Source organism: Crocodylus porosus, unplaced genomic scaffold (genome assembly GCF_001723895.1).
Source record: "Crocodylus porosus isolate Cpor-Errol unplaced genomic scaffold, CroPor_comp1, whole genome shotgun sequence".
NCBI classification, from domain to species: domain Eukaryota; kingdom Metazoa; phylum Chordata; order Crocodylia; family Crocodylidae; genus Crocodylus; species Crocodylus porosus.
The window spans coordinates 959,693-979,475 of NW_017728949.1; the positions used below are offsets into that span (position 1 = coordinate 959,693).

The 19,783-nt window shown below is 45.6% G+C and overlaps 1 protein-coding gene across 1 annotated transcript in view; it reads left to right on the forward strand.

Annotated features, from left to right (window-relative positions):
• Positions 1-19,783, forward strand: part of MYO1D (myosin ID) — a 262,183-nt gene that overhangs the window by 156,988 nt on the left and 85,412 nt on the right. The window contains exons 20-21 of the mRNA XM_019554086.1: positions 8,704-8,817; positions 16,002-16,156. Coding sequence (XP_019409631.1) covers positions 8,704-8,817; positions 16,002-16,156 — 269 coding nt within the window. The remainder of the gene's footprint in view (positions 1-8,703; positions 8,818-16,001; positions 16,157-19,783) is intronic.

Sequence of the window (19,783 nt, forward strand, 5' to 3'; positions counted from 1 at the left end):
GCTGTCACCACGCTGCGCCTTAACATGCAGTGTCACCCATTGCACGAATTTTGCTTGTCCACAGCTTGAGGTGCAGTTCCCACCAAACCCCTGCACCAATCTCCTAGAAACTTGGCAGGCTTTGTGGCCTCAGCAAGAGCTACCACCCCTGCAGTTTTAACCCCCCTGTGATGTGACAGCCGTGACATGAATTTGGCTTTCAGGAATTTGGGGTACATTTCCCCACAAACCCTCTACACTGATATTCTTGAAACTTGGCAGGTTTCATGGTCTCAGCAGAGGCTACCATCCCTGCAAGTTTCATTCCAAATTGCACAAGAAACAACAAAGTTATAGATATTTCATTGATTCCCCATTATACCCTGTTCTGGAGTGACTTCCTTGCAAGACAATAGAAATCATGTTCCAAATTGAATTGTGGTACCCTAGATCTCTTCTAAAGGGGGCCATTTTGTTTCAAGTCTGAAACATGAGACTGGCTTGAGGTGGCCTGACTTGGAAACATAACAAAATGTTCTGCGTTTCTTCATTGATTGGGTTGGAGCAGATGGTCTACTGTACCTGCAAAGGACTCTGGTAATGGGCTGCAACCTGTTGAGATGTCTTCCTTTCTCTGAGCACCTGCTTAAAATTTTGGGTGTTTTTACATATACTCTGGAGTTTGGGTGGAGGAGGGGGGACACTTTAATTAGAGTGTCGCTGAGAGATGCTTTAAAGTGCCACAGTGTCTCATGTATCAGCACCCCATACTTCATATGGTGGCAGGGTGTAGCAGGGCACTAAGGTGCCTGCTACTGATAATGGTAACATGGGCGTAGCTGCCACTCAATAGGGCAGCACAGGTGTGAGTTGCTAAAGCAACTGATTGTGTCAGCTGACCGGAAGGGGGCAGGGCCTGGCCTTTATAAACAGAGGATGCTGAGGCCAGAGGTCAGTTCCCTTCTGGCAGCCTAAGGAGCAAGAGCTCTGCTAGAGCGAGCAAGGCAGTGTTGTGTGTTAGCGTGCGGATACAGGGTGGAGAGGACCCTGACAGGGATGAGAGGTTAGCCGGGTTGGCTTAAGATTTATGTTGTAGCCGAGGGGCTTTGAGTTTCTGTTTTGGGTTGATAGTTGTAATTGCGAACCGGAGGACCGGGCGAGGCTGTAGGGGTGGAGGGGGCCTCATTAGGAGCTCCCCAGTAAGGTGGGGGTGTTCCTAGCGCCGCAGGAGGCGCTGCATTTTGGGGTGTCCTGACCCCGGCCCAGTGCGGGCAGCTTCGGGACGAGCTCAGTGTTGTGCGTAGGCAGAAACCCCAGTGGGGCATAGGCCCGAAGAGGCGGGTCTGGGGGCCAGGTAAGGCTAAGGCCACATGAGCCCCAATCGTGAGAAGCCCAGCGGGTGAGGAGCATGAGGAGCGCAAGCACAGGCCCAAGTGCGGGCGAGGAGTGCAAGCACAGGCCCAAGCACGGGTGGGCAAAAGCCCGGTGAGCGCGGAGAGACAGGCCCCAGTGGGGCACTGTCGGTAAGGGGAAAAAGCCCCAGAAGCAGGTGAGCTGTTTGAGAAGCCCCGGTGAGGGTGAGCGCGCAGTGAGCCTGGGAGAGGGCATGTACACAGTAAGCTCCAAGGTGGGCAAACAGATCGAGCAGACCTGAGGGGGGAGCGAGCACATCGTATAGAGACCCGGTATAGCAAGGCAGGCCCCGTGCCAAGGAGTGCAGGAAGGCAGCCTCCCATTAAATATTTACCAACAAGACGTGGCGGGCGAGACAGAGGGTGCATTCAAGACCCAGGCTTGGCACGGTAGTTAGGGACGCTAAGGGGAGTTCATGGGACCCCTAGAGCCCCTCCTGCCACACAGGGGCACTTGAACTACAGTTTGTCGAGTGAGCATTAGTTAAAGCGCACCTGCCACCATTTTGAAGTACAGGGACACTGATGCACAAGGCACAGAGGCTGGCTGGAGCACACTGATTGGCATGCTCTGACAGACTCTATTTAATTGAATCTGTTCTGACCCACTGTAATGACAACCTCCCACCATGTCTACAGGCATCCTTTGATGTTGAGAGAGGAAACATGCAACAATTTTGCACTTAGCCAACTTCTCTTTCCTCTAGCATAAACAACCATTTCTCAGGCTACAAGAATGGGTCGTGTTCAAGTCAACTGCTTTTGATCAGAAATACCTGTTGTGGTATGCTTCTGTTCCATTAAAGATGAGATCGGTTACTGCAGGGTGAGGACTAGTTTACTGATTTACCAGAGACAAAAATTTATTTTTTCCTTCTGTTAAATTCTCCTTACGTTATTCCAGTGTTTATTGCAATATGGTCTTGGCATGTCAAAACCAGTAGTATCTTTAGAGCATTCTAATAGAATTATTTGTATTGCAGTAATGTTCAGCTAGGATTGCTGGAGTTGATAAATTGGCTGTAAACACTGTCTCTAGTGAGAAATTTGACCCACAAGACATCAGGCGAGATGTGAAGAAGGTCTGAGTTAGAGAAATGAAAGCACAGTGTGTGTGGTTTTTCGCCTGTAAAGGATAGTCTTTTGAAGGGCATCAGGTCATAAAATGGCTTAATAGTGGCTCCTATATGACTTTGGCAATAATCTCTCATTTTGGATACTACAGCTTGAATGAATTTGACCCAGCTTGTAGAGATTTCAGAGCAAAAATACATAGTTGGAGTTTAAAGAAAATGTACAGTGCTACTGTATTTGTTCATTACAATGGGAAAATGGATAATTCTGTAACTAAGGACAGGAGGTTGAGATGTGTGTTATCTGTTCCTGGCTCTACATCTGACTAGCTGCATGGCCATGGGCAGAGATGTTTAATTGTCATGAGCATACAGTGGTGTGCGAAACATCAGAAGAATGGTTCTGTTGCATGTACAAAGAACAGGAGAAGAGCGTTAATTCAAGAACAAGACTATGTTTCTCCTTTGAGATAAGTTACCATTCTTTTATATCTGTACGCTTCGTTTGTTAAATACTACATGTAAAACACGAAAGGTAGAATTTATGGTTTGCTAGAGTTCTTGCTGTTTTGTACTACCTTGAGAGACTTGGCCCACTTACTAGCCCTGCTGTATGGGCCAATGATTGCTGCTATTGCTGAGGGAAACGTGAGAATTGCCATTCTGCCTCAGACATATGACCTATCTAATTCGGCCAGGATATGATGATCTGTAGGAAGATGCGAGTGTCCAATCCCTGATTTAACCTTTATAATTATACTAGCCAGTTGCCTGTCAAGAATGATGAGGGGATGAGGATGGAGGACAGCCACCCAATGCCCCACACTGCCGCTGCTCTGCCTCTGGCCCTGTGGGTACGCCCCCCCACGCCTCGCCCACACGCTCTGGCCCCTCAGTCCCCGCAGTCATGGGGGGTGAGGAGGCGGGCGTGGACAGAGCCCCATGTCTGGCCCTGTCACCGCTTCTTGTCCGGCCCCATTCCCCCACTTCTCCCTCCTCCCCCCACCCCTACCGTGTTGGGTCTGGGCCTGTTGCTCCCCCTGTCCTTCCCTCTCTACCTCCAAGGAGCAGGGCCGGGGAAGTGGGGTGAGGCCAGAGCTCCTGGCCTCCCACCCCAACTCCGGCCCTACTTGGGGACGGCAGGGATGGTGCCACCGTGACAGTGAGGAGCGAGGGGCTGAAGCGGAGGGGTGAAGCCAGCAGTGCTGGCCTCTTTCCTCAACCCCCCCCCCCTTTCCACCACTGAGGCCCTGCTCCTTGGTGCTGCCATGACAGTGGGGACTGAGGGGTGGCAGTACCCCCCCACCTCTCAAATTCTAACCCCCACTCTGACCCCTCAGTCCCCTCTGTCATGGTAGCACTGTCCCTGCTGTCCCCCTCTGCGTCTGGCCCCAACCCTGCTTCTTGTCTGGCCCCGTTCCCCTTCCACCTTCCCTCCCCACCCCTCTGCCATGTTGGGTCCAGGCCCCCCATCTTCCATCCCCCTCTGTCTCCAAGAAACAGGGCCAGGGATGGGGCCAAGGCCAGCACCACTGGCCTCTCCCTTCTCACCTCTGCTGCAACTGCTCCATCACTGCTGCCTTCAGGGAGCCGTCGCATCCTGTCCAGAATGCTGTTGGAGCACTCTGGTTGTTTTAGACAGCCAATCAAAGTGCAAATAAAGCATTACAGACAGACAGACAGACTAAGGATTTTATAATATTAGAACTAGCCAATTGCCCGTCAAGAATGACAGGGGGAAGGGGAGTGGGTGGGGACAGAGGCGGGAGAATGGGAGGAGTGGGCTCAGGGCTGACTGGGGGCGGGGGAGAAGTGAGCCGGAGCCCAACATGGGGGAGGAGCCTACTCCTCCCATCCCCCTGCTGCTACCATGTTGGGCTGGGCCCACTGCTTCCCCCCCCCCACACACACACACTGTCCCCTCTTCACCACTGTGAGCCAGCTTCTGTTGGGCCTGCTCCTCCTTGCCCCGCCCCATCAGGGCCAGGGCTACTCCTCCCCTTCCCCCACCACTGCCACATTGGCCCAGGTGTTCTCTCTCTCTCTCTCTCTCTCTCTCTCTCTCTCTCTCTCTCTCACACACTGTGTCAGCCCTGCAGGCAGCGACGGTGGAACAGGGGACAGATGGGCCAAGGCCAGCACTGGTGGACTTGCCCCCCACCCACAGCATCCCAACCTTATGCCACCGCTGCCCCGTCCCTTGTGTCCTGCCATCAAGGTGGTGCTCTGCTGGACCCCTCCCCCCCCCCCCCAATCCCAACTGTATTCACACTCTGGTTGTTTCAGTCAGCCAGTCAGAGTGTGAATAAAGCGTTATGGTTAGAAAGACAGACAGATTAAGGCTTTTATAATAGAATATTGTCTCAATGACATCCCATGGAACTGAGCTAAACCAGTGGTGTTCAACCTTTTTGGCCTCAAAGGCCAGAAGGGCCCCTGTGTGGGTTGGATCAAGCCCTGTGGCCTGGCATCACCCCCTCCCACCTCCTGCATGCCAGGATTGGGTCCTGGGGCCTGTCACCCAGGTGGGTTCCTTCTGCTGGGGTTGGGTGTTGGGGACCCAGAGCCACCCCCTCCTTGCCCCCATGTGCCAGGATTGGGTCCTGGAACCCTGGCACTGCTCCCTCCAGGTCCCCCTGGGATTGGGTCCTGGGGCCTGGACACTGGGATTGGGTGCCAGATCTAGCCTGAAGGGCTTGTGGCTCCCCGTGAGTCTAGAGATTTGGCAGCAGGGGAGTGGTGCCACTGCTTTCCTATTGCCAAATTTCCATACCTTTGGGGAGCCAGATGGGCGAGATGACACAACACCATGGGCCAGAGCTTGAGCACCCTTGAGCTAGATCAAGGGTGGGCAAAATACAGCCCATGGGCTGAATCTGGCTAGCCAGCAGACTGAATCCAGCCCACATGCAGGCACCCACCAATTAATTATTATATCCAGCCTGGCCAATGGCTGCCCCTGCTGTGCTCTGCATGGGGGCAGGTTCTGCCTACTTCCAGCCTCTCCCGCCAGAGGGCCTCATCCCTGGCCAGCGGGCACAGCTTCCAGGTAGTGCTGCTGCTACTGCTGCGGCCACCCAGGGAACTGCTGGGCTCCTCCAGCAGCTCCTCCTGTCCCTGCTGCAGTGCTCCAGGCAGCAGGTAGGGAGGGGAAGCTGCAGCATGGGGAAAAGGGAAGGGCAGGGGGCAGGCTCTGCCTGCAGCTCACTTTGGTCCTGCTTGTGCATGGCTGAATGGGGAGGAGCTTGGCTGCTCACAAAACACCAGTAGCCAAATGCGGGGCAGGACCTGCATCAGCAGCTAACGTGGGCTCAGCTGCAACCCTACTGGGCAAGTGTGGGACAGAGGCCAAGAGAGCCAGCAGTTCCAGGCTTAGCTCCCTCCCTCCCTCCCTCCCATGGGTGACTGGTGCTCCCTAAAATTCATTAAGTGGATTAAGTGAGATAATTGCCCACCCCTGAGTTAGATGGTTAAATTTAAGAATTATATGAAAAGGTGTGTCATGCTATTGATTTTTTTAATTTCACACCTTTCAATCGATTGAAAGACTCCTTCCTTCTACTTCTGTGCATTGAAATACAGTGCACAGAAATGCTGTATATGCTTCCTCTAGATCCTGCAGCATTTTATAGCCTTGCTAAACTAAATAATCCCAGTTCTTCAGTCTTGCTACTTAGAAGTTTTTCTAGGCACTTAATCATTTTTATCACCTCCAAATCTATTCTAATTCTGTAATATCCTTTGAAATGGGATGGCCAGCCCTGAAGAAGTCATTCTAGATGAGACTGCAGCAACTGTTTATATGGCATAATGTTTTCTATATTGTTCTCCTTCCCTTCCTTTGCTTTTTTTCCCCACAGCTGCATGCTGAGCTAAAATCTTTACTGAGCTTTCCAAAATTGTACCCATGTCCCTTTATTAAGTGTGTACAGTTAATTTAGAAAGCTGTCAGGTATACTACGACAAACTTATGAGGTCTACCATATGTGCAGAGTTTAGGATGGTCCCCTTGAAATATGTCCTAGAGCAGAGCTGTCCAAGTGACAGCCTCTGGGCCACACAGAGCACTTGAGGGGTTAATCTGTGGTCCTCTGACTTTTGTTCCAGGCACCACTGCTGTGAGGGTCTTTGGGCTCTCCCTCCCTGCTCCAGCTTCTACTTCCTGGGGGCAGGGTGGAGCAATACAGCTTGTGAGGCTTAGAGAACTTGTGACTGGTGAATTTGGGAGGACCCAGGGATCCCACTGGTAGGGGGAGTGGTACGTGGCCTGTGGTCCCTAGCCATTTGGAAGTTGGACAGCCTTGTCTTAGAGGTTGCATTGTCCTCCTGATGAGAGGCTCTAGCACTGTAGTGGAAGAAGTGTGAATCCATTCTGAACCTGCAATTGTTTTTTTTCTTGCACACTAAAAAAATTGTTTCCATGTCTGTAAGGCTGGTGCTATTCTGAAGGTGCAGCAGCATTTTCCTTCCAGTATGCATTGTTTTGCAGTGATCAACTTTGAATGTTTTTGATTATTTTACCAGTGTTGTCAACCCAAGACAATTTTTTTTTTACTAGCATTCTGAAAATGTGTTACTGGCAGACAAACTTTTTTACTGCCCTGTTTTACATAATATTAATTTAACCCTTCTGCCAGACCATGGACAAGAGCTGAGTTCACATTTAGGGGTTCAACGCCAACCAGAATACAATGTTATGGACAGCCAAACAAGTTTGCACATTTATCAGTTTAAAAAAAAAAAAAAAAAGTAATAATTCTTGTGTTGGCACCATTGCTTGACTGCAGCAATGATTTTACACCTTGCTTCCCCCACCCCTGGGATCCTCTATTCAGCCGTGCACACTGATGCTTTCACTGCACCTCATGCCATGCTCTCCCCCTGCCTTGCCCCCACTGGTCCCACCCCTCTTCAGGCACAGAACACCAAAGAAAAACTGTTGTCTGCAAGGTGAACAGTATTACAGGCAGATGGGTTGCAGCAGTAGCACATGGCTGGGAAAGGGCAGGGAACTATGAAGGTTGACCATAAAGCCCTGACAAGAGGTCCCTTTGGGTGCTGCACTTCTGCTCAGACACCAGGTGGAACTGCTGTACTCTGCCTGCCCTTCCACAGTGTGTCCAGCTCCTTTCTGGTGACTGAGCTTCAGTCAAGCTCTGGTGGCTTAATTTTTTTATGGATGGCTCAGGTTTTCTACAGATTGTACAGGCGGGCATTTTTAGCATTGGTTTTTATGGCCTGTCCATGGACAGTTGTCATCCCCGCATTGTACTCATTCATCAAGTGTTTAAGTTCCTCACAGCTATCTATGGCTTTCATTAAACTGAGTAACTTTCTTCCATAGATTTTGCTACCCTTTGGCCCTCGGTCCTAGATTGCTGAACTTATTTATTAAAAGTACCAAGCTTAGTACATGATCTTGAGGCGTCCACATTTCTTTTCATCCCACCCCATGATTAAAATTGTCAAAACTATTTTCCTGGTCTGTCTGTTTCCTGTTTTATGCAGTATTTCATTCAGGACAAAACTTTGCTTCTCACCCTGTTACTTCATTTCTTTAGTAATTTTTTTGTGAATGACCTTGTTCAAATATCTGAAAGTCTAAATTATGTTGACACATTCTCCTTTCTCCACTGCTTTATTGTCAAATTCAAAGAATTCTAGCTGATTAGTGAGGCATGATTTTTTTTCTTTGTAAAAACTATGCTTTCTAGACCCTAAAATAACCAGAGGCCTAGAAAAACTCCTGTATGAAAGGAGGAAAATAACTAGAATCCTTAAAGGAGATGGATGAGATGGCATAATAAAGAGGTATGTAACACTCGAGAGTGTGTGCAAGTTGGCACCACCTTGAGACGGGTACCTGGTCTGTGTTTGTTACCTCTGGCACCAGAAGTAATGAGTAATAGCTATATATGTCACAGCTATATGACTGTCTTGAGAACAACAGGAAAGTGGGCTACTTTGGTAATAAGGACTCAGTCAGTTAACACACACAAGGAGTAATAAGTACATTCTTGCGCCAAACTACTTAAAATGGGAACATACTTGTATCTCTGTGTCTCTATTTCCCCATGGTTAAGTGTGGATGATGTTGCCTGCCTTTGTAAAGTGCTTTGAGATGCGCTGAGGAAAGGTGTTTCAGAAGAGCTATATAGTAATGTGGGGATTTTTTTCATGCATTTTGTGCACTCCAAAGCTGTGTGACTGAATACCTGTGGAAATTTGCTTCTTTACAGGTAAATCGGTTTAACAAGGTGGAGGACAGAGCAATTTTTGTCACTGATCGACACCTTTATAAGATGGACCCCATAAAGCAGTACAAGGTGATGAAGACCATCCCACTCTACAATGTAAGTAATGAGGATTGGAACCTGAGGGCTTGGGACTTTTTATCATAGACTCTAATGCAGACTCCCTCTGAACTTGAGTAAGGTACTAAACACATGACTCAGGTAAGGTAATAAACACATGGCACAATTTCTCTACCTACTAAGTGAAGGTGACACTTACAGTGAGTTGTGTTTAACCTCCTGAGAATTGAGCAATGCCATTTCCTTGCAAGGTGGTTGTTTGGTCTAATTCCACCATAAAGGTCAGGAGCAAAACTGCTCATTATTAGACCTGTGTGAAGTGGCTAGTATTTGCTTCAGGCCAGGCCCATCCCCTTACTGTCTCCCAGCTCAGCAATGGCTGCCCCGCCTGCCCCAGCTCCCAGCACTTGGTGGGGAGAAGCCCCGGCTCAGCAGGTGCTGCTGGGCGGGGGGTGATCCCTGCTGCCCCATGTTGCATGGGGGCCTCTGCATGAGCCCCTGAACCATCCCCCGCCCCCAATGCTCCCCCAGGCCTCCCACAAGTGCCCTGGACAGGCCAGCTCCAGCCCTTTTAAGAAAAAAAAACCCCTAAACGCTTTTATTTTTCCTAAAGGGCCAGAGCCCTGGCAGGCAGGGGCCAGGGGAGTTGGGGGTGGAGGGGGCTTATGCAGAGCCCCCCATGCAGTGGGGGGCAGTGGGACTCGCCCTCTGCCCAGCAGCACCCGGCGAGCACCAGGGCTTTTTTTAAAGCGCCAGGAGCTGGGGCAGGCAGGGCATCCATGGGGGGAGGAGGGGCAGTGGGCAGAGGTCAGGGAGGCTGGGGGAGTGGGAGGGGTTCAGGGGGGCTGGCAGGAGTTGCCTCCTCCTCCCCTGCCCCTAGTACTTACCAGCTCGGAGTGGCTGCAGCTCCCTGCTGCAGCCACCAGGTACTGCCCGAATCATCAAAGCTCTCAGAATCTTTGCCGAAGATTCAGAGAACTTTGAATCAATTTGGGCCTTTAAATTGGTCCCCTGACTAGATTTGGATTCGGAATTTCAGCCACTGAATCCGGCTGAATCTTCTCCAAATTGAATCACCACCCGAAGCTTCACACAGCCCTACTCATTATGTTTTGCTCTGCAAACTGTTTTATCGTTTTCTTGCAGTGTGCTGCTGCATCATGGCTCCATGAAGTGAGGTTAGCATGTCAGAGTGGCTGATTTAGGATTTTTATGCCTTTGTGGGTTGGCTTGACCCTCAATATTGTTTGAATTTTTTTTAGAAAGCTTATAAAAAAAACCCCTAAATTCTGAATCAGCCTAGTATTTGGCCTCCAGGCTAACAGAAGCTTAGCTCACATTGACAAAGATGCAGATTACCACTGGTGGGGAGGGGGCTGGGAAGAGCTGGCCTCTTAGCTCCTCAGTGTCCCTTTTCAGCTGATTCAGTTCTAATTATTTATTTCAGCCTGAGGTAAAGCCACAATGATTATAATGAAATGACAAGGCCCAGTTGTATTGCTTTGAGACTGTCACTGCCGTACAAGTAGGGCTGTGCGAAGCTTTAGGTGGTGATTCAATTTGAAGGAGATTCGGCCCAATTCGGTGGCTGAATCTCTGAACCCTAATTGAATCATGGGACCAATTTAAAGGTCTGAATCGATTCAAAGCTCTCCAAAGAGCTTTGATTTGGACAGTCCCTGGTGGCTGCAGTAGGGAGCTGCAGCCACTCTGAGCTGGTAAGTACTAGGGGAGGAGGCTGGGGGAGGTGGAGGTGACCATGGGGGGACTCCTGCCAGCCCCCCTGCTCCAGCACGGTACTTTAAAGAAAGCCCAAGTGCTCACTGGGTGCCATTGGGCAGGGGGGTGATCCCTGCTGCTCCCCCCACTGCCCCATGCTGCATGGGGGGCTCTGCCGCAAGCCCCCTGACTTCCCCCTGCTCCCCCAGCCGTCCTACAGGTGCCCCACCCAGGCCAGCTCCAGCCCTTTAAGAAAAAAAAAAACAAGAAAAGCCCTGGGACTCACCATTACTGCAGGGGGCCTTGGGACTTAGGGGGCTCATGCAGAGCCCCCCACGTGGCATGGGGCAGTGAGAATCGCCCCCTGCCGGCATAAGCGATGAGTCCCAAGGTTCGTGTGTTTTTTGTTTTGTTTTTTTCTTAAAGGGCTGGAGCTGGCTCCCATGGGAGTGCTGGAGGAGTGAGGTGGGGGTTAGGTCAGGGGGCTCAAGGCAGGAACACTAATTTTCTGCCTGAGGTTTAAAGCACCCTGGTTTGATTTTTGCTGTACACTGCAGCAGCCATGGTATTATTGTTCAGGTAGCTGGGTCAATTGACTAATGGCTCATTGTTCCTCACTGTACAAGTGTTAAAAGTTTTTCCTCTTTTTCACAGTTTTGATGTTCCACTAATCAAGCTAAACTCTCATGGAGCAATTTTGCTGTCTGTTAGCTGCTCCTAGTCTCTGTATTTCAAAACTTCAGCTGTTTAGCATAGATGTTTTAATTCTTTGCGAAATCCTAGATTCACTCATGAAGACCAGTCGTTGGCTTTAGCTAGGGATTTGGCTTAGAGTATGTAGGAAAGGGTGGCTCAGTCAACTGAAGATTAGGCTCTGTCCATGCTCTATGCAGCCATAACTAGAAAGATCTTTTATCTTCATTCTGCCTTTCAAAAATAAGGTGCATATTATATTTGGAGGCACGTTGTGTGTGAGGAACTATGTGATTAAAATATACAGGGAATCTACTTTAAACTATGCTGAAAGCATGTTGCTGGATTCCCTTATTGTTTGTGTGTATCGCAATGAACCTGTTTGCTGGACAAAGCGTAAACCAGATTTTCATTAACATAGTGAGCAGCTGTGAGCTTGTCACCTCTCTTGTTAGATTAATATAAGTCACTTACTACATGAGTAACTGAAAATAAGAACTTGTGACCACTGTCATCCTTCTTTTCCAATAGGTGTCTGCTTTCCTTTTACATTTATCATCCATATAGTTTTGAAGGCTGAGGTTTTCCATTGTTCTAGCAGACAGACAACATCTTTCAGTAATAGTGATGCCAGTGGTACTGACAGCTCCAGTAGCCTGAGCGTAACTGTATTTGCTCTGAAACTTAATGTTTAAAAAAAAGAGGGTTGCAAATTAGTCTGCATACAAGTTGCCCAAAAAACAAGGCTGTGGTTGTGAAGAACATGTAATTATAGACCTTACAATAGAGCATCCATTCATATGGAATGAATGAAGACTTCCTTGCAGCATAAGCTTTAGAGCATTAGCTGAGATACCAGCAAGATTTAATTCAAATTTCACATGGCAATGAAGCAGTTAAGATTTCTGTGCATCTAGGTCTTGTGCTTTTTGAATGCTGAAGATTTCAATAGATAAAGATCAGCTTTTCTAGTAAATCTGCAATTATCCCTTTAGCAGCCTGCCACTGAGGAGGGCTCTTCTGTTAAATGGTCTCCTTGATATAAACAGTTGTCAGAGATCCTGAAGTATTTTGCAAGAGGGAGAAGAGAAAAGAAAGCATGCAGCAGAGCACAGAGACCTCCAAATGCTGCTGGTCTAGATAGGGTAGGGTTTTCAAGACTTGCCATCCCGTCTGTTCTTCTTTTCCGTGTGCTTATCCTAGTGTGTGGCCTGTGGGGACACTAGAAATTGGTCCAGAAACATTGCATCATCGTGCTGAAGCATGCTGCCTGACTAAAGGCTATAGTGATTTATCACTGACTCTGCTCCTTGCAGCAAGAATAAGAGTGGAAAGAAAGGAATTCAGAGTTACATTTGATTTGCACACATGTGAACTGCTCTGGTTTTCTAGTTTACGGGACTCCCTAAATTAAATCCCTGCTACACGCATCAGCTCTCTGCCTGTAAAATTATTTTGGGCCTTGTTAATCAGCATTTGCCGTTTGTCATGATCTGTTACTTGTAGATCTCATCTTTCAGGACACATGGCCCCATATAGCACAGGATGCTTTTTATTCTGGTTTATATTTTGCTGAGGGAGATGGCATAAATAGCCAGTTAATGATATAGATGTTTCTTTTCGGGGGGTGGGGGGAGTGGAAGGGAGAGGGGGCAATTGTTTGGATTGTTTGTTTTTAAGAAGCAAATGGATAAGAATTACACTAGCCTTAGTGCTTATGACATTAGTAGATGTGCCTTGCTAGACAGATGTGTGTTCATCTGGAAGACACATTGCCATTCCAGTGTTTCCAGGGGTGAACCCTGCTGACATTCATCTGCCTGCCAGCAGTGCTCACTATCGCCATTTCTAAAGCACCCTATCAACATGGCAACATCCCTAGGGATGGTGTTTCCATGGAAATCTCATTGGAGACAGTCAGCTGATGTCTGGTACATCCGTAAACTTGTTTTTAGCTCAAGAAACCATCCTGTAGTTTCCCATCTCCTTTTAAGTGTTTTGCTTATATGTAATGACATAGAATATCCTTTAACATGTGCCAGATTGCAAATTCCATCTATATTGGATCTGTATTGCATTATTCTCTTTAAGTCTCTTTAATTTTGTGCTTGTGTTTAGCAACTGTGTTTGTCTGCTTAAACTGGGTTTGTGGAACCTGGCATTCAGTAGGCTGGCAAGTTAACTCTATATTTACATGCACATATCCCTTAAAGAAAATGTTTTATAAAAACTAGACATAATTTAAACTGCTCTCTGAAATAGGAAAGATTAGAAGGATTTTTGGTGTATAAGTGTCTTATACCTAGTCTCTTGCAGTTTTTTCTAGAGTCTGCTGCCACTATTTCGAGATTCTAACATTCAAAGTGAATTTTATTTATGTATTTGTTTTTTAAAGGCAGCGTTCATTTTGTGATTATCTGCAGAGGGAGAAGCTGATCATTTGAAATGGTAGGGGGGAGTTTAAAGGGGATTGACTGAGCAATGGAAGAATCACTTCTGACCACCTTTCACAATAGAAACCTGGATAAGACAAAGGATGGTCTTTGGGGAGTTTATTTTTCTGATCTTCAGGAAAAGCTAATACCCAGGAAAACAGAATGACTATTCCTTGTACTTTCTGAAACCATTCCAGTTGGAGATGCCTTCATTTCCTTTTTTATAAAGTCTTTAAGATTTAGTCCTACATTTTCCAGACTGCAGCAGAAAAAACAAGAAATGTTTTTGCTAAAGGGCCACTGGTCTCCTAACACAGCTCAGCTAACTATTAATTTTTAAATAGTCTTTTAAAATTCAAGTACTTCATTCTTTTTTTTTTCATAGTAGATGCACATTTAAAGCCCAGCTAGCAACAATCCATGGATTTCTCTTGTGAGCACAGGCTGATATTTATTTAAGCATGCAAATTTAATTTTAAGGAACATATACCCAGAGAGCTAGTAATTTCCATGTATAAATGTAACCTGGTTTTAAATTATTTCATAATTTTTTGAAGTATTATGTAGAGTGGAGAATAAAAGCCTCCATTGTGTGCTGTAGGTGAGCTACCATCAGCAGGAAATCTCTGTTGGGTATCTGCAATATTAAAATAGGTCTGTGCAGTTAGTCTGAAAGCTTAGTCTTTTTTATTGCAGCAGTGAGCTATCTCACATTGGGGAGGTGTGGGCACCTGTGAACATGTGTAGCATAGTATGTGATATATTAGTTGGGGATTCTGTTTGTCAGTTATTTCTGAAATTTGGAGGCAGCTACTCTGGTATTTGTTGCACAGACTTCTGTGGGGTGCTGCAGCAGTGTTATGTCTCTGATTGGTATGATTCTGAGAAATGCTGCTTTGTGGAAAGTGGGTCTGGGATTGCTATTAAACCTATAACTGATCCTGATCATCCCTGAATGCAGTATAGGCTTCCATGGGTTCTACGTCTTCTCCAATTAGATTAGTTCTGATATTTATTCTAGCACAGGAGATGGCAATTTGTAATTTCCAGATTAATTGTCCCTCATTTTTAGCCTGTCCAGACAGTCCTAGAGAGGAGCCCATTGTCTCTCATAGGCTTGTGGGGGCAAAATATTGAAAGAAAAATAGATCTTCTGCTGTATTTTCCTCTTGTGGTATGTGGGGTCTTTTATTCCAACCTCTTAAAAGCGAGTCTCTCTTGATTTTTTTTTTTTTTTTTCCCCTTTCCTTTTCTTTCTATTATTATTATTCTCTGTTTGTCCACCCCCTTCCTGTGTGCCCCTCTTTCCCCCCTTCCCCACCTTGCAATGTCTTTACATCTTGGAGACAGTAGGCCTCTTGGTTACCTGTAGTAATTTCATTGTTTATCTAACGGTAAAAAGAGAGATTATATATATTTTATATAGTCTAGATCTTTTTATGTAGAGAGATACAGATTGTGTGTGTATGTGATATGAATAAGGCATTCACTGACATTCCTGTATGTAATCAAGAGGCCAAATGTGTGTATAATCTCCATACAAATATTTGCACTATATCTAAATCTGTATCACTGGTTCTCAACCTTAAGTTCTGCATCAAGATGGTTACCTAGTTAATTTTGTTATTAGTTTTTGCTCATTGATCCTTCCTGAGGGCTATGTTTGATCGTTAAGCTGAAAGAAAACACATTTTCTCCATCACACCACATCACAGCACATTCTGCTGCTGGATTCCTTTGGAAAGGAAAAACAAATGCTGGTACAACTGCCACCTGCTGCAATGACATCCTTTCAGAAATTATTGGTAGCCATCACCCCTACAGCAATCAGAAGAAGGCTTCTCCATTCTTAACCTATTTGTTCTTGGAAGTGGCAGTGGGGGCACATGACGCTGCCTAGCACAACAGGCCCCTGGTCCACAGTAAGACTGGTATGCTTTGAGGAGTATGTGACTTGCTTATGTCACACTACTTGTACCTATGAACACTGTTACTGTGGTAATGTTTATACATACTACTACTACTACTACTACGAATAATAATTTTACAGATAAAGAGTCGATAAAAACTCAGGAGTTTACTACATTCTTTCTGGACACTTGGCTTCCAGGATAATTCACAGTTTCAATCTCTTCCTCTGTCTTAATTTTTGGGGGGCTTTCAGAAGCTGAATGCTCTGCCTACTAACCTTTGCCATAGAGCTTTGTGATCCCTTTTATAGCTAGTACTGAAGTCTTGGGATAGTGTACTGTAGTAAGTCATAGATTTTAAAGATAGAAATAATAGTAGATAATCTACTCTATTCTGCTGATAGTACAGAGCGGTTAGGACAATACTTAAATATGTAAAATAGTAATCTGTGTTTTCTTTCTGAAGTTGATAGGATTGAGTGTCTCCAATGGAAAGGACCAGCTTGTGGTGTTCCACACAAAAGACAACAAAGACCTCATTGTCTGCCTCTTCAACCAACAGCCGACTAACGCAAGTTGTATCGGAGAGCTGGTTGGAGTCCTAGCAAACCACTTCAAGAGGTCAGTTGTCCATTTAATTTTCAGTTCAGTTCATCAGATCCATGAATTCTTTAAAGATCCTTGATGCTGATGTCTCTATGTAACAGTGTTAATTTACTATGCCATGTTCAGGCAGAAGCAGCAATTATTTTTATATCTATAACAGGGCATCCAAACAGTGAGAGCCCCCAAGATAGTTCACTAGCCAGTACTAAGTATTTTGGGCATCTGCCTGCCAAAAGATGTATATTTGAGGTCTGTGCCAGAGATTAATGAACATACATTCTGAATGTGAATTACAGATTACCTGCTCTTCTCAGGGTCTGGTCCTTAATTTTTACCTGCATTGAATTAATCAGTTCTTCAGTTCTTGTTTTTGTCCTATGAATAATCATTCTGCTCTTGATTTTTAAACTTTTGTGTCTCTACTTCCATGTAAAGTGTTGTCTCCATATGTAGAGTCCATCTACACCCTAATGCAAATCCTGTCCAAGAAGCAGAGTAAATACTTACATGATTAAACTAAGCTGAGTTCTATGTTGCTGTGGACTGTGTGACTGGTACCCAAACCAACTAGTTTTGATGCTAGTTTGGGTGCGTATACAAGAATTTTGGTCAGGTCATGAATGCACTAGAGACATACCCATATACCCAAATCAGGAAACTGACTGTGTTAACGAAGCCTAAAAAGCCATAGCTAGCTCATCACTCAGCCTTCATACTAGAGGAATTCTTATTATACAAGGACATAATCTGCAGTAATACCATCCGTTTAATAATTTAACCATTCTTGTTTATTTTGTTAGAAATCTGTCAGTCTAGTTCTGTGTGCAGTAGTGGATTTGTACTTGGATCGTGTGCTGGTCCGTGTTCTAAAGTTTCGTGGACCATTACATCTGATATAAGAAATCTTTTTTCATGTAGTGAGTAATTAAACATGTGGAACTCATTGCCAAAGGTTCCACTATGAAAGTTCTTATGTTAAGGCAAACCTACTGCTATATATGTATTGTCTTTTGAATTTGGCCTGTTCTTTCCATTCTGGTCTTCTGATGTTTTGAGGCTAACCTTATTTTTCATCTCTCTCGCTTCAGTTTGAGTTTTGCTTTGTAAGTTGGACTGGAGAGTGCCCTGGGACATGGTGGTGGTAGTGTGGTGGTATAGTGCCTCCATTTCATGACAAAAGACATTTTTTCTTGTTGAGCTCAGGTCTTGTATTTTTAAACCTCCTGCCACCTGAACCTGTATGGCTGTACAAAGCTTGAGAGCAAGTAGTAGCCCTGCTTGAGAATACATTGTATGAAAATGCCAATTTGTATATAAGGAACCTTTTAGTATGCTAAAAAAACTGAGAAGGGAACATTTTCCTCACAGAGTGACGTTTTGACCCTTTGTCCTCTGAACCGGTCAGTGCTTCTTTTAGTAAAGATCTAATTTGTTTAGCACTAGCTTTCTCTTTAAAATTAGACTTTACGGAGATTTCTCTTCCTCTACCAGAAGCAGTGGCCACACAGAACACCTCGCCGGGGTCCTTTGACCCCAGTACTCTTTCCTGCCATGGCAGGGGGTTGGACTTGATGATCTGCTCAGGTCCCTTCTGACCCTAGAAACTATGAAACCATGGAATACACCCTCCCAAACTGTTCTGTATTCCTGGCTGGCTGAAGAGAAGGAGGTCCAGTGGATTAACCCTCAAAGATAGCGCAGAGTACCATACCTTTGCTTCATTGCCCCTCCCCCCCAGTACTCTTTGCTTTGTATTCACACCCCAGCATCCATAGCTCATTTCCATGAATATCCAGAAGGCAGGGGGAGTAAAATGTTACAGACTCTTCTAGACCTCCTGAAGAGAAGTTCAGGCAATCTGTTGCGTCTTTGCTTCTCCTTTCTTTCAGCTACATGTGCCTTGAAACTTCCTGCTGTGCTCCCTAACCTGTGTTCATCAGCCCCTTAAGTTTCTGACATTAGCTGGGTGACTATGTAGCTTTGTTGAATACGGCTCTAGAATATACCAAACAAAGCATTTGTAACGAGCAGAGTTGGCACATTGTGTTGCAATTTCCAGAAACAGTCCCAGTTCCACGTCTGCATAGTTTGACTAAGCACACTGAGTATAATAACCCATAGTAGCCTTTCTTTATTATCTGTCAGGTGATCAGACTGATTGACGGAGGGGAGAGGTATAAGCTACGGAGATCCAAAGTCCTTCAAAATCCAGCATTTTATATACATGCATCATTCCTTGAATAATCCAATCACACATTAATACTCATTCAGTTGTGGAGATACATTTTCTGATTATGCATGTACTAGCCAATTAGCATATTAATTATGTGCCAAGCATGCATCTTTTCAATACCCAAACTGTTTACACATTCTACATGTTGACACATCATTAATTTAATTTTTTTATTACGTTCCTGTTCAGTACCAACTTAACCATAGCAGCTTGATTAGTTCTTGGTTATTTGGGGTTTGGTTTTTTTTGTTGTTTGCTTTTTAAGGCAGCTCTCCTTCATGGCTTGGTACATTGTACATTTTGATATATTAACCCTTTCTAACACTTTAACTAGGCCTGGCTTGGGGTGGCACAAGCACTAAGGCACAGTTAACAGCCCAGAGGTTGCAAGTTTGAGGCCACAGCAGAAGTGCTTACGGCATGGCCTGTCAGAGTCCAACAAATCTGCAAAGTCTGCTAAATAGCTTGTCACAAGAACATGAAAAAAGAAAGGACTAGACCTAACCTACTAATTCAAACAACACACTACAGGAACTGGTGTGGGGTATCATGTAGGATGATAGGGTAATATTCTTCTACTTGACAGATACTACTATATTGACTATACAGGACAATGTTTTTCCGCCCAGTCAGCATAGGGGGAAAAAAGCCCCTTGTCTTATATTTGCATACAAGGAAACCACATTATATACAGTGTCATTAAACTACTGCCCAAAGCAGCATGTGCTCAGTAATGGAAACCAACTATGAAGTTGATTAAATGTGGCCAACACTGAGCATGACCATAAAACACATGGCCCATATTTGGCAAACATACTGATGGGAACTGGGTTTTTTTATTTACCCTTTTTATTAAAACGCACACTTATCTCCCTACACTTACAAAGCTTCACATATTGAGCATCCTTGTTTTACCAAAACTTCATACTGCAAAAACTACTACATATACTAAACTTTTACAGAACAATTTTCCTTCATATACACCCCCATGAAAAACTATTACCTCAGTAATCGTCTGAAACTCTCTGCCCCTCTCATCAGTCTTCTCTATTAGGGGTGTACAAGATGGGCCGTATTCAGTCTGAATTCGGCTTGAATCGGGGACACTAATTCAGTTAGTTGATTCAGATCACTGTCCTGATTCAATTCAGCTGAATCCAAATCTGAAGATTCAATGCTGATTTGGAAAATGAGCAATTCTAGCATAAACACAGCTTGAAATATTTTTTTCTACATACCTTGCTTTCATAGGGTTTGGGACACCTGTGGAATAGGTGTCCTGCCCCCCAACACCTACTGCATTTTAGGGATTCCTGGCACTCTACAGCTCTATGCCCCTTCCCTTCACATTTGTAACACACTATGAGGAGACCACCATGTGTGGACAAGTGCCTTTCCTTGTCACTTTG